Consider the following 13,688-nt stretch of genomic DNA (forward strand, 5'->3'; position numbering starts at 1 on the left):
TGGTCCCTTCTGGGCCAGAACATTCTGATGGTCCTGATTAACCCTACACAGTTCAAACCATCCGTTTTCAGGATTTGAATGTACGCTAATACGTCATTGATGTCGCCATCTTCCTCATGCTTTTTTCTTCCTGTATGCTGTAGCCATTGGTATAATAACCGCGGATCCTTCTGATGAAATCGTCACAATCTTTTGCGTTGTTCCAGCAACGATATCCCTCAACTCCCCCATTGCCCAGTGTTCATGGCTTCTTCTCAACCAAGACACTGTAGACATCAGTCCTCACGATCATCCCTGCCGTGTTTTGACGGTTGAGGATGAGTTCCTGGCTTCCATTCGCTGGCATTGTCGTCTCTGTACTGTTTCCGAGACTGCCGACATCGGCATCGGACTTGTTTGCACGTCTCTTGGCGTTACGGGAGCCATTCATTTCAATATCAGACTTCATCTGGCCGCTGGGTCCCGAGCCATAATTCTCATATGTGTAGCGAGCGCCGCCGGAGCTGAGCAAGCTCTTGCCGAATATGAGTTCGACGAGCGGTTTGAGCACGGGGATACAGGCGGCGATGATCATCGTGCTGCCTTCGACGCTGCGACACGGTTAACAAGTGTTGGTTTGGCTCATCTATTCTAATAGCGGTGTTGATTTTTGCTTACATTGTCCAGATGACCAAGTCCGAGGTGTCATCTGTAAGGAGATGACTTGTTAGCTAGACTTTGTAAGGCTAGACAAGGAACTTACATGAAAAGTCCGGGCTGGCAAGACTTGGAAGTCGAGTACACTTGTATATGGCAACGATCGCAGAGCTGTACATCAAGAGGTCAGTTATCCAGCCAGCCAATCTACAGTAGGTGGTCCTAGATATGGGCAGCTTACATGGATCCGATGCCTAGAGCAGTACTCAGAGCAATCTTTTTCTTCCGGCTCATCTGCAGCTTCGCAAGCACCCAGGCAGGGTACACGGCAAGGTAAAGGTCGACAATAGCACAAACAACTGATCCGGTCAGCAATCGCACGCGCCAGTGTATGCGAGCCAGGAGACTCACTTCCAGAATATATCGCGAAGTAAACCAGTATATCTCTGTCCCAGCACGTCTTCTCAGTGATGGAGAAGTCCCATTGCGAGCGCGAGGGTTCGCATTGGGCGAATAGGATGATGATGCACCCGATGAGGTTGGATAGACAGAAGATCGACAGGCACCACATGAATATCGCATGCTTCCTTGTGGGGTTCATAATGCGGTTGAGCAAAGAGACAACGGCAAGCTTGGGTAAACCGAAAGACATGACGCCGAAGGGGAAGCCGGCGATGGTCCAGAGAATGGCGCCGGACTTTTGCTCGGGATTCAGCAGGTCAAAGTGCCGCCCATTACCGTAGGAGACGGCGGCAATGGCGGTTCCAACATTGCCCCAACCGCATATCTGGAGCAGAGGAATCAGTCAGGTAAGCAAGATATCAGGCGATAGGGATTTTGGCTTGCAGGAGGGGACCACTCACCACAGATGCAACGATCAGGTAGTCGTCCAGATGGACTTTGCCCAAAATCTTGCCCCTTACAAAGAGTCTTGCTGCCGTGATGAGGGTGCTTAGTATCGACATGGAGGTGACAATCCCAAGGGTGGTAGGCCCTTTGTTCTCCGTGGCTCGATCTGCCGAAACTGGTGCTGACATCGCAGCGGTTTGGGTATATATTGATTACGAAAACCACAAAGTGATATGGCAATGAATAAGAAATGCTGTGTTGCACGAGAAAGCGCTTGCGGCAGCCGCCGCCTAGATAAACCGAGTGCAGATCGACCGGCAACGCGCAGCTAGACGGCTCCGGGTTGACTGACAGTCATGCATAAAATTGATCAACGGACCAGATTGCCCTTCTCCTGATGATCCGACTACAACCACCACCTTGTCCCTTCTCGGCTACGACATCTGGTGACCGGCAGGTATATGTCGATGTTACATCGAGCCAAGAAGAAAACAAGTGCATCTATCCCAGTACCACGTTCATTTAATTTTCTGCCCCCAAACATCTGAAAACGGAAGGGGGGTTGTCCCCTCGGTCAGGGATGAAGCGAGGCTTTGCTAGGGTATCGCGACGAAGGCTGGACCAACACCCATCTCTCATTCGCCCTTCAGAAGCGGACCGCCGTCCTTTACTCCACTGACAGGTCTTGGGTTGGAAAGCCGAAAATGCCGAAGAAGATGACCAGGGAAGCTCAAAGACCCGTTGGTGCAGTGTGTTGCAGAAGACCCTCCAAACACGTTTCTGAAGTCAATAGACCCGATGATCTATGGGCTTGATCTCCAGTGTACAATGACGAATACGGTGGTGTCCTGGGCAATGGAAAGGATCCGTATGACCGAGCATGTTTCGGGTTGGCAGCCCCTGAAAGATACGACGAGTGACTTAAGGGCACTCTTCGTCCTATTTAAAAGAGAGATGTTGATCTAGCTGGCTAGAACAAACTTTGAAATCATTTCATCACTGAAGTATTATCCTGAATGAGCAAAGATGGGATCTATCCCCGAGAGCATTCCACTGGACATCTCCGTCGCTACTCGAGCCAATGAGGCCAAGAGCGTGGCTGAACTGTGCAACGCCATAGGCCTGCTCGGCAAAGGGTACTCCCAGAACAAGGAGGAGGACCGCCTCCAGCTCCTGAAGCAAGCGAGATCTCTGTTGCAGGCCCTCGAAACACCGCGGGAGACCATGATCAAACATTGCTGGGCCCAGGTATGTTGTGAAGTCGTCCGGGGAAGCGATGCAGAACGCTTACGTATCCCTCGTCGTCCAGCCCGCCGCCAACATTCTCATCGCCACGGGCATCGAGTCGGGTCTCTTCAGCTATCTGGCCCAGAACCCCGGCCCAAAGCGGGTAGATCAAGTGAGCAAAGCACTTCGGTTCGATCAAGATGTCCTTGCTCGCGCGATGCGTCATCTTGGGTCGATGGGATACTTGAAGGAAGTCGGCGCGGACGAGTATGAGGCCACAAACTTTTCCAAGTCTCTGAGCCTGCCCGTTATTTCAGGGGGCTATACCTGCATGTAAGGCTTCCTTGCGGTCTTCATTGGTCCGGGACGATGTTTTCGAACACGATATCTGACGTACGTTGTGCAGCGTCGGCGGCTGTTGGCCTACGTTTAGCAACTTTCCGGCCTACCTCAAGAAGCATGACTGGTCCATCTCGGCCGACCCGGCAGACGGTCCGCTGCAGGACGTCGTCGGCAAGGACAAGAACTTCTTCCAGCACATGATGGCCAACTACCCGAACGGCGAGTTCAATAACCACATGGCCGGATACAGGCAGGGCAGGCCGTCTTGGATGGACGACGGCTTCTTCCCGGTCGCCGAAAAGCTCATCCGAGGCGCAGACACCTCCGCGGACGCGGCTTTCCTCGTCGACATCGGCGGCAGCCTCGGCCACGACCTCGACGAGTTCTGCCGCAAACACCCCAACGCACCCGGCCGGCACATCCTCCAAGACCTCCCTCCTGTCCTTGCCCAGGTGCAGAACATCGATCGCAAGATCGAGCCAATGGCGTACGACTTCCACACGGAGCAGCCCATCAAGGGGGCCAGGGCCTACTACATGCACTCAGTCCTGCACGACTGGACGGACGATGTGGGCAAGAGCATTCTGTCGCGCATCACGGCGGCGATGAAGCCCGGCTACAGCAAGCTCCTGGTCAACGAGAACGTGCTGCCGCCGACGGGTGCCAACTGGCAGACGACGGCGCTGGACATCATGATGATGACGCTCTTCTCGGCAAGGGAGAGGACGGAGGAGCAGTGGCGCTGTCTGCTGGAGCCCGCGGGGCTCAAAATCGTCAAGATCTGGACCAAGGGGGAGGGCGTGGAAAGCCTCATCGAGTGCGAGCTGGCATGAGAGGGCCGGCCTCCTGAGCATCCGTGTCTGGTTGGCAGAATGACGGTGACTACTCGGATAACGTTTATATAGCCGGGAAGCATAAGCACTTTGTTGGAACGACGCGCACGAGGGTAGCCCGCGTTTCTCGCGGTATAGTACATACCTAATCTAATGCAAATGACGTTCACCGCTTATGTAAAAGGGATCTGCGGCTGACGGCGTGCTTATTGTTCCCGATTCTCCCAGATAAGGGAGTGGAAAGTCGTTCCGGTTGACTGCCGTGCGATCATTTCCATTTCCAACCGTCGCTTGGCAATTGATTAACCGGAAACGGTTATCCGAAGCCGCACCCCTACTTGACAGAACCCCCCCAAACCCCCATAATACAGGAACATGAGTCAGGATGTGCTTGAGCCGTGTGGGCTTGGGCGAAGATCTTCTAGCAGCAGTGTCATTTGGCCATGCCTGCTTTCAAGTCTTGCGGTAGACGATGCGATGGCGTGGAATGTTTAGACGGTTTCTGTTGATTCTCACGTTTGTGACTGTGTTAATACGAGGTGTGTGATAGTTCGAGTCATGTAACTGACAGAGTTCTTGTGTTGTTACTTACAACTGCAGATCATAAGTAAACGGCTCTAAATAGGTTTAATGAAGTCGAAGATAGGGGTAAAAATATGTGTGAAGTATTCCATCCCTCTCCAGCCTGATCAGGACGAGACGTCTCCCTCCTTATATCGTATCATCATCCCTGATTAACGCTTGTCTAACCTTTTGACGAAAAAGAAATCTCCTGAAGCACGCACCCTCATCACGTCTGATCGCTTCGTCCGACTCCAGTAGGCAATGTGACTATTGCACCCTTCGGCTTCGACGTCGCTGTTGCTAATCACTGGGTGCCATACGTTTATGTGACATTGATGTTTAAACTACACCTAACGCGTTGGTAGCACCTCAAACTCATACTACATCAGTCAGCTAAACTCCAGCCTACACTCTTATACGCTTCTCGCAGCAATTTCGATAATCAAGCCTAACGTACGCCCATGGTCATGTAATTGCCATATTGCGCCGAAAGAAGCAGAATCGTAATAATGGTTCATTCTGCAACTACTGTGGCTCAGACTGCTTCTTGCTGCTTCTTTACTTCTTGCTCCACCAGCCGAAGCCAAAGCACGGCGAATGCCCCAGGCCGCCACCAGAGTGTCAAATTCTTCGCAGAAAAGCACCATCATCTTGTCTACAGATCTCCGGATTCTCAGTCAAAGGGTCATATAAAGCACGCAGCATTGTGGGTGTGATGCCCCTGGGACGACCAACTTCATTGGGAAGAGCTTTCATATCCTCAGAGCTTTTGAGACTCGCCTGTCTGTTCCCATTCAGCAGGCCAAGCCAGGCACTTGCAGCTTGCATTGACTGTAGCCACTTTTAGTTCTTTGGAACCTTGTCAGGGAGGTAGAAATCGTACCCATAGTTCTTACTTTAGTTTAGCAACTAGTCTCGGAGTCTAGGAGAAACTATTTAACGTTTAAATAGCTTGATAATTACATAGGGTGTAATAATTATTATTTCGGGTGATTGTGAAGTGAGCCTCGATTCTGTTTCTTTGAGATTCTAGTTTAGGATATGAATCCCGTCCTCTTTAGCGCCGAGCAGTTTCACTCAAACGATAGAAGCAAAGTTTCTCCACTGACAAGTCTGAGATCGATGACATTAGCTACATGAACTTCTTCTTACCTGGGCTCTTCCCCCTCTACTATGCTTACGGTGTTTTTGCTTTCTATACTGTCGTCCTAGTAGTGGCAACTTTTCTTCTAACTGGGACAAGATCCTACAGACGGGTTGCTAGTACTCCTAGATCCTCCTGTGACGGGTGTTACTACTATGATTGTGTTAATCAAGTTATACGTTTTCAACACCACAGCCTCGCCTATTTTCAAGTATTCCCTACTTTCCTATATTAGCCTTAGAATCTAGATGTGGGTAAATTATAGATATGGAAAGACTCAGCAATTACCAGTAGGTTGTTAAAACTTCAATGTCACTCGATTGTACGACGTCCTACGTTTCAAGGTTACAAATAAAGGTTGCCATATTAGATATTATTACTTGGTTGTTAGGTAGGAATTGTTTATACAATCAGACAGAACTCGCTCACGACATATAGCCAAGCACATAATCACTGTACAACAGCCAAGACCGCTGTTTCGGAAGGACAGTCGGGGAATAATACTTTGATTCAACCCTATGTTTTCACGTACATGTATGTATATGAGCCTATTTAACACACGTGATCATGATCTATCTAACTCAACTACTGTCCTTATGAGCAATGCCGTACAGTATACAAGTATAAATGATTAGAAATAACTTGTATTTAATTAAATGAGTTAGTCTTAGCAAGTAGACGATAAATGTATTGTTATCAAAGTTAGCAATATATATTGAGACACACAGGAAATAGATGTTATATCTTGATTTACTACAGAACTTATAGACTACAGTTGTACTACAGATGAGGCTTTGGTGATAGTTCTTACTGATATCAATTGCGTTGGTATTCGTAGCCCCAATAGGACTGATCCTTGTTTCCTAATAATCCTAGACAGATGCAGTCGTATAAATATAGAATAAACGTTAGAATCAAGTCGAATACCGGATTAAACTTCTAAAAGGCGACGGATGTGCTTAACTCTTCGAGTGAATTACTTTCCTTTCTCATTTTCATATTCTCAATACAATGAGCAGCAGACCCAGAAATGAGATACATGCAGTTTTAAACAACTGCCAGCTTGATGTCTCCCGCTCTCTAGCTTCCCAGCTTGCCACCGGAATTTCTCTTGTTCACTGCATGGATATGCCCATGAATGTACGTGCTTCTTCACTCTTACTGCCGCCTCTATGGTAATTCAAATATGTCTTTCCTTTAGATCCTCATCTTGGGAACCCCCTTCTTCAGCTATCTCCCTCTTTCAACGGTCCCTCGGTGGATTAGTTGTATGACAAGATTGGTGCTCTAGAGTCAGAGCCTATTGTCCGTTCTGGCAAAAGATCAACCTCTCCAGCAGCTGGGGTTCCTTCAGACGGTGTCCCAGACGCAGCGGAGGTATCAAATATGGCTTGGGTGAAGAGGTGGGCTTTACCGGCGTATGAGGACATAGAGTCGAAGCGCATGAAATTTTGCACCGCTGACACAGAAAACCGATTTTCGAACGGAGCGTGATTTTCTATGAAGTAGTTTCCAACTTTTGCGAAAGTTTTCTGCGGCTACTGTAAGTCTGTAACTCATATGCTGTTGAAACATACAAACCTCAAAGCCATAGTCAGGTACATACGTACGTACTTGGGGAAGTACATTCTTGCCCCTAGGCAAGTCTGATTCGCAATAGGTGTGTCAGTGAAGTAAATATAATATGACGCAAAGTGCGACAACAATGTTTGAGCCCAGGGGTTGACACCACTAAAAGTAACAATCAAGTCCGAGGAACGAGGAAGATGGTCACTCGGCTAACGCAAAAACCGACAAAGAGGGCCTCTTCACGCTCATAGGACCTCAGTAAACGCGAAAATTCCCTGGCCCAGATATGTACAGAAGCAAAAATAGACTCTAAGATCTCTCTTCGACCAAAGACAGCCAGGCACCGCCAACGCCAACTGCCGGTACTGAGAAAGACAACAGAAAGTATCATACAGCCATTATTAGTCCAATATTGGAGTAGGGCGGGGCGATCAGCCCAGAATAGGTAGAATGCGTGCACCCGATCGGAATAACCTAGCTTCTGATCAGGAGCTAGAGATATAAACCAGCAGACGATAGAGCCAGAGACAGATCATACATAATTCTATTTTTCTCACATATACCTACCTTTGCCTGATTGAACTAGGGCCTTTCTATGATCTACCTTTGGACGTGATAACACAAGACGATCGGGAGCTTCTACTTGCCCGGATCAGTGTATTGTTGTGACTGAACGGAGGCCTTGACCTTCACGATTGAAGTCATTCTTGGACCGATCAGTATGACACGTACACCGATTGGCATGGAATCTTGTGTTGCTTTTGATGGTTGTGGTGTTCTGTATAGTCACCGCACCGCAAAAGTCCCATCATGCCCTACGCGCTTTCAATATTGTGAATAAAAGAAAGGAGTATTTATTGATGAATACAACCGCTCCAAACCTCCATAAGTGGTCAAGTGCAGTTCACCTGATGCATAGTAAAAGCCCGATACGCAGCACCTCCTACCTATACCACAACTCAATCTGTCAATACAGTATAGAATACCTGATAACGCAGAGCAAATTTTGAATTTGACTTCAGTTCAACCATGGAGTGAAGTAAATTTGGGCACCGGAACGTCGGTGACACCAGAGTCCTACGGGACCGAGGCTTGAGGTGTAGTTTGTTGGTAACTTGGCAGGCCGGCCGGCCGCTGAAGTGAAAGTCGCGCTTGGCAGAAGCTCTACACACACACAATATGAGGCCAAAGGCACGAAAGGGGCAATTATAGCCTAATAGAATAGAGCGATTACTAATGTAACTAGTTCGTACAAGATCTATCACATGAAAAGCTCCATTTATTTATTATCAGTACTATTATTAGTAACCTTCCAGACGTCTGCTGCCTTTGCTATTAGTGCTACTACTGCTGCTACTGTTAATACTACTAGTACACGCTGCTGCTCTCTTCCTCAACTAGTATACGTCGGCGACCAATCAGCAGACCTTTCAAGGATATGTGTGGCGCATTTCAGGCCCTTAGTAATGCAAACCAGACTTCGGCACCGATACACTCGGATCCGGTCCGTATACGGACCAACCCGCCTCGCCAATGTCGTCAACCAGTGAGGACGATCTTGTTATAAGGACTTTATCCAATCTTGCCCCAAAGTCCCCACTTGGAAATCCACGTGTATAAATGCTGCTGGATGCAGCTGCGTAATCAGGGGGTCCAGTGTGGCCAAGAGAAGTCCGAGGGTTTCCACCCCGACATTGCATGACAGGGGGGAAAGAGGGGGACCAGGACCAGGAACAGACTCTGGCAGGTTGCAGCTGACCTGACGTACCCCCCCCCTGCCTCACCTGACCTAGGCCCACTTCAGACACTTACCTGAAGTTTCGCCATTGATGGAGGGTAGGTTAGGTCAGCTTATAAGTGTAGGCCTAGGCCTATATTTTATAACAGGTAAGGTACTTTACTATAATCCTTAACCACTATTTACTAAAATAAACTTTATCTCCTATTTATATAATAATATCTAATACCGCTAGCTAGTCTATTCCTAGACTAATCTAAGATTAATCTAAGGCTAATCTAGGTTTATTCTAAGAAAGCTCTAAGAGTATACTACTATATTAACTAATAATATTACCTTACGCTTAAACTAACCTATCCTTAGTGTTAAAATAGCTATTTAATAGGACTATATATACTAACACACTGCCTATAACCTAGGTATACCTTAATCCCTTATAGCCTATAACCCCTAAAGTCTTATACTAGTTAGACAGCTAGCTGCTATTACTAAAAAGTATTAAATACCTCTTAATATTAAGAGCTAATAGATTATTATTTCCCTTAGCTAGGTATATAGACCTCTAAGGTAAAGCTATTAAAGTATTAAAAGCTAAATAAGGTATAATATAGGTAGCCTATAGTTAAGGTAATTTATATCTAACCTTACTTATAGTAAATAAAGTCTATTAGACTTTTAATATCCTAGAGTACCCTTAATCTTCTACCTAGGGATACCTTTATGTAATTTCTACCTATAGCCTTACTAAGGATAAGATTAAACACCTATAAAATAAGGTATATATATTAATTAACTTATATATAATTATTAAACTTATAATACTATTATAGGTTTAATTTATAAATGCTATAAAATAGAAGTCTCTAAATATATAGTGTGTATTTCTTAAGGTCTTAGATTACTATAGGGAGGTATAAGTGTGTATAGGATGTAAGGTATATAAGTACCTTAGTAATAACTTCTCTTAGCTATATAGTATTATCCCTAATAATATATAGGACTAAATAGCTAAACTTTAAGATAAAACACTTATGTATTCCTTATAGGATAAAGCTATTATTTAGGCTTATTTAGTCTATAAAAGGTTTATATTAAATTTAATAACTATATATAAAGAGCGTAATAATACTTATAAAGTATAGTAGGTTATAGCTCCTTTAGAGGTATGTTCTTTATTTCCCTATTTATTATATAAGCTAATTTAAGTAGGGCTTTTAATTCTAGATTTAGTACTAAGTTAGATACTATAACTAGTAGCTAATAATTCTATAAAATAATAGTTACGCTATTATACTTATTCTCTTTAAATATAGTAGTTATATAACTATTATTTAGTAAATTATCTAGGATCTAATATTTACTTATAAAGAAGACTTAAAAGGCTGTTAGGTATAGGACTATAACTACTATAGAAAGGTAAAGTGTAGTAAGAGATTCTTATTTATTATTAATTAATTCTTAGTTAAACTAAGATTACTCTAAGAGTTAACTATTAGTAAGGCTAAAGGTAAATAAGGATAATAGAATATAGCGTTAAGTTCTATTACTTTATACCTAAAAATATAGATAAATACCTATAGATACTTCTTATATCCTAAGGGCTTTATTTACACTTACCTTTACTACCTAAGAAAATACTATTTAAGATCTTAGATATATTATAGAAGGTAATTTAATTAGTAAATAATCCTACTTAGACTCTTAGTTTATTCTTAAAATACTCTCTTATATAGTATATATACTAATATCTATAGATAAGTTCTTAAGTAGCCTATATTACTAAGCCTTCTGCTAATAATATAACGCCTAAAGCCTTCTTAAAATCTACCCTAGCCTATTAAATAGAGATTAAATTACTATACTTATTTATAGATAGAACCTTCTATACTTCCCTTAGGGCTTATCTGTTCTTAGCCTTTAATATAAATAGGATAAGGTACTTTAGTCTTCTAAAGATAAGTAGGTAATTAATCCTAAAGTAATTACTAATAATACCTAGTACTAATTATAGATAATAATAGTATCTCTAGTATTTTTACTAATTACCCTTTATATAGATAGTAATTAGCTTCTAGGTAGGGTAAGCTAAAATCTAAAAAGATATTATAACCTTCTAGATTAATATAAACTATAAACACCTTTTTAAGCAAACTAAAAAGGAGATTATTATTAGTTATTATTTCTCTTATCTTAAGTAAAGTAAGTATAATTATAAAAGAATTTAAAAGTATATATTAATATAGTAATAGGTGTTATACTTACCTATAGGCTTATAAACTTAGAGACCCCTAAAACATACTATCTCTTTTTTAAGTATCTTTTTAAAACCCTTTAGGTTTAATTTAGGATTATATACTCTTAGCTACACCTTAGCTAATACTAAATTATAACACTAGTAGCTAGCATAAAGATAAGTAGTATTACTATTAACATAAATATAAAGCTCTTAGTAAGTAGGATTAATCTATACTTAATTATAGCTTATTTACTAACTAATTTAGGCTTTAATATATATTTATAATATAATCTTAATATTCTTTATTAGGGTAAATAGGTAAATACTACCTTAATAATTTAGTATTATAAAGTCTACTTCTAGCGTAGCGTAGATTAAATTACTAGTAATATATTAAGTTAGGCGCTAGGCTCCCTTTACTTAATAATAATATTACTTCTTACCTATATAAGCACTAAAGAGTAGATATATATTATTTAATATCTAAGCTATAAGTATTTTTTAATCTTTTTATAAGTAAGCACTAATTAATTATTAGTAAATCTAAATCTATAGGTACGTAACTAGGCCTAGTATAAAGACGTAGTCTATATATATATAGAACTTAATCTAGTCTAGTTCTAAGGCTTAAAGAGTGTATAGGATTTATTAATATCTTATATAAACTTTATTAAGGGCCTACACTTTTTATCTTACTCCTTTAGTAAATAAAGGAAGCTAGTAATAGTTATTTAGTAAATATAAGTATACCCTTTATTTTAGGCTACTTTATATTAACCTTATATCCTCTAGGTTAAAGGTATAAGACCTTTATACCTATCTTAAAGGTAAGGTATTTAAGATAAAAGGTATATTATATACCTATTAAAAGACATCTTAACATACTAGAGAGGGTAACTAGATAGTTATTTTAGATATAATTAGTGTTTACCTAACGTTTAATTATAGTCTAATCTAAGGTTATATATAGAGCGCTATAAGTAGAAGTGTATAAGTTAGCGTAATAAGCTATATAGTAGAGTAAGGGAGAGTATAGGACCTCTACTACCCCTATTATTAACTAGGCTTTTATCCTTACTACCTATCTTTATTAGCTTATTACTAGCACTAACTATATTAAGTTCCCCTCCTTAGTATAGGTCTAAAACAGTTAACTCTTAGTTAGTCTTATTATAAGGTACTTTAAGTAGTAGAAGGGGCTAATAAAGGTACTATAAAGTCTTTTTATAGCCTATATTATTATCTTAACTTACTAACTATAATTAATATCTAAGATAACGTACTTAAAGCTTTATTTACTAAATTTAAGATTAATCTAGATTAAGGGGATAAAGGTAAAGTTTAAGACCTAGTGAGGTGTAAGATAAAGAAATTTAAGAGCTTTAAAAGGAGCTTTTATAGGAGTAGATTAGACACTAATAATTATAGAATAACAGGCTATTATAAGAGATTAAGAGCTAAAGTAGTAGAGGTAAAGATACTATATAGAACGTCTACTAAGAGAATATAGTTTAAGAACTAATTAATTATTAACTTATTTATAACTAAGTATCTACTTACTGTTAAATATAGCCTTAAAGATAAAGCTATAAGGGAATACTAAGGTTATTAATTAGTTATTATTAGAGTTATTAGGCTCCTTATTAGAGTTAATAGACTCTCTACTAGAGAGGCTTAATATATTAGAAAAAGCACTAAATAGCTTTAGGATTAATCTAAGAGCGTTTATAGTAAAATCTACCTATAGTTTACTAGGGGTAAAGTTATAGGCACCCTAAACAGTATAGTAGTTATTACGCTTAGGGGGGGGGCTTTTTACTATAAGTTAGTAAGTATTTCTAGATTAATCTTAGAATATATATATAGGCGTTAGTAAACTAATAAATACCTTAGCACTTTCTATACTTCCTTATTATATAGCGTAAAGTATAAGACTTTATCTTAATAAGGTTAACCTATAATAAATAATTAGCTATAGTTTAATTAAGGAGTAATCTTACTTACCTTACTATCCCTAAAGGGAATAGGCTAGTCTCTAATAGCCTCTTTAGCCTTATAATAAAAGGCTATAACTTAATTTAAGAAGAATTTAAGACTAATATTAGGTTAATCTAGGTAGAATAAATAGATAATAATAGCTAGATCTTTACTATAGCTAAAGAGGTAGTAGATAAAGGGATTAATATAATTATTAGGACTATAATAGTATTTAGTTATATAAAGGGTTTTACCCTAAATACTATTTAAGTTAAAGCTAGGAATAATCTAGAATAACACTAGGTTAGAGGCTATAGTAGTAAAAGGGTTACGCTTAGTAAGCTTAAGGGATACTCTAGATTTAATCTAGGTTTAATTTAGGATAAAGTAAGTTATTATAGGATAAAAATAAAAAAAGTAAAAATAAAGAAAAAAGTAGTAGTAGTAGTAATTATTTTCCCCTTTAAAGGGCCTAAATACTAATAGCTATATACTATAATAGATAGTAATAAATATATTATAGTAATTAATTAACATAAGTCTTAACTTATTAACTTATCCTCTGCTATATAT

At 40.8% G+C, this 13,688-nt stretch overlaps 2 protein-coding genes across 2 annotated transcripts; one reads left to right on the forward strand and one right to left on the reverse strand.

Annotated features, from left to right (window-relative positions):
• Positions 1-241: 241 nt before the first annotated feature.
• On the reverse strand, positions 242-1,673 carry GLRG_09716 (uncharacterized protein; the record flags this gene model as incomplete). The annotated part of the gene is made up of 6 exons (XM_008100401.1): positions 242-590; positions 658-688; positions 743-807; positions 878-995; positions 1,048-1,423; positions 1,500-1,673. The coding sequence occupies 6 exons, from the start codon at positions 1,671-1,673 to the stop codon at positions 242-244; spliced, it is 1,113 nt and encodes a 370-aa protein (XP_008098592.1).
• Positions 1,674-2,511: 838 nt separating this feature from the next.
• On the forward strand, positions 2,512-3,887 carry GLRG_09717 (O-methyltransferase; the record flags this gene model as incomplete). Its single annotated transcript, XM_008100402.1, has 3 exons — positions 2,512-2,733; positions 2,795-3,045; positions 3,119-3,887. 3 exons carry the CDS (start codon positions 2,512-2,514, stop codon positions 3,885-3,887), a joined length of 1,242 nt encoding a protein of 413 aa, XP_008098593.1.
• Between the last annotated feature and the right edge of the window lie 9,801 nt (positions 3,888-13,688).

Source organism: Colletotrichum graminicola (genome assembly GCF_000149035.1).
Source record: "Colletotrichum graminicola M1.001 genomic scaffold supercont1.51, whole genome shotgun sequence".
NCBI lineage: Eukaryota > Fungi > Ascomycota > Sordariomycetes > Glomerellales > Glomerellaceae > Colletotrichum > Colletotrichum graminicola.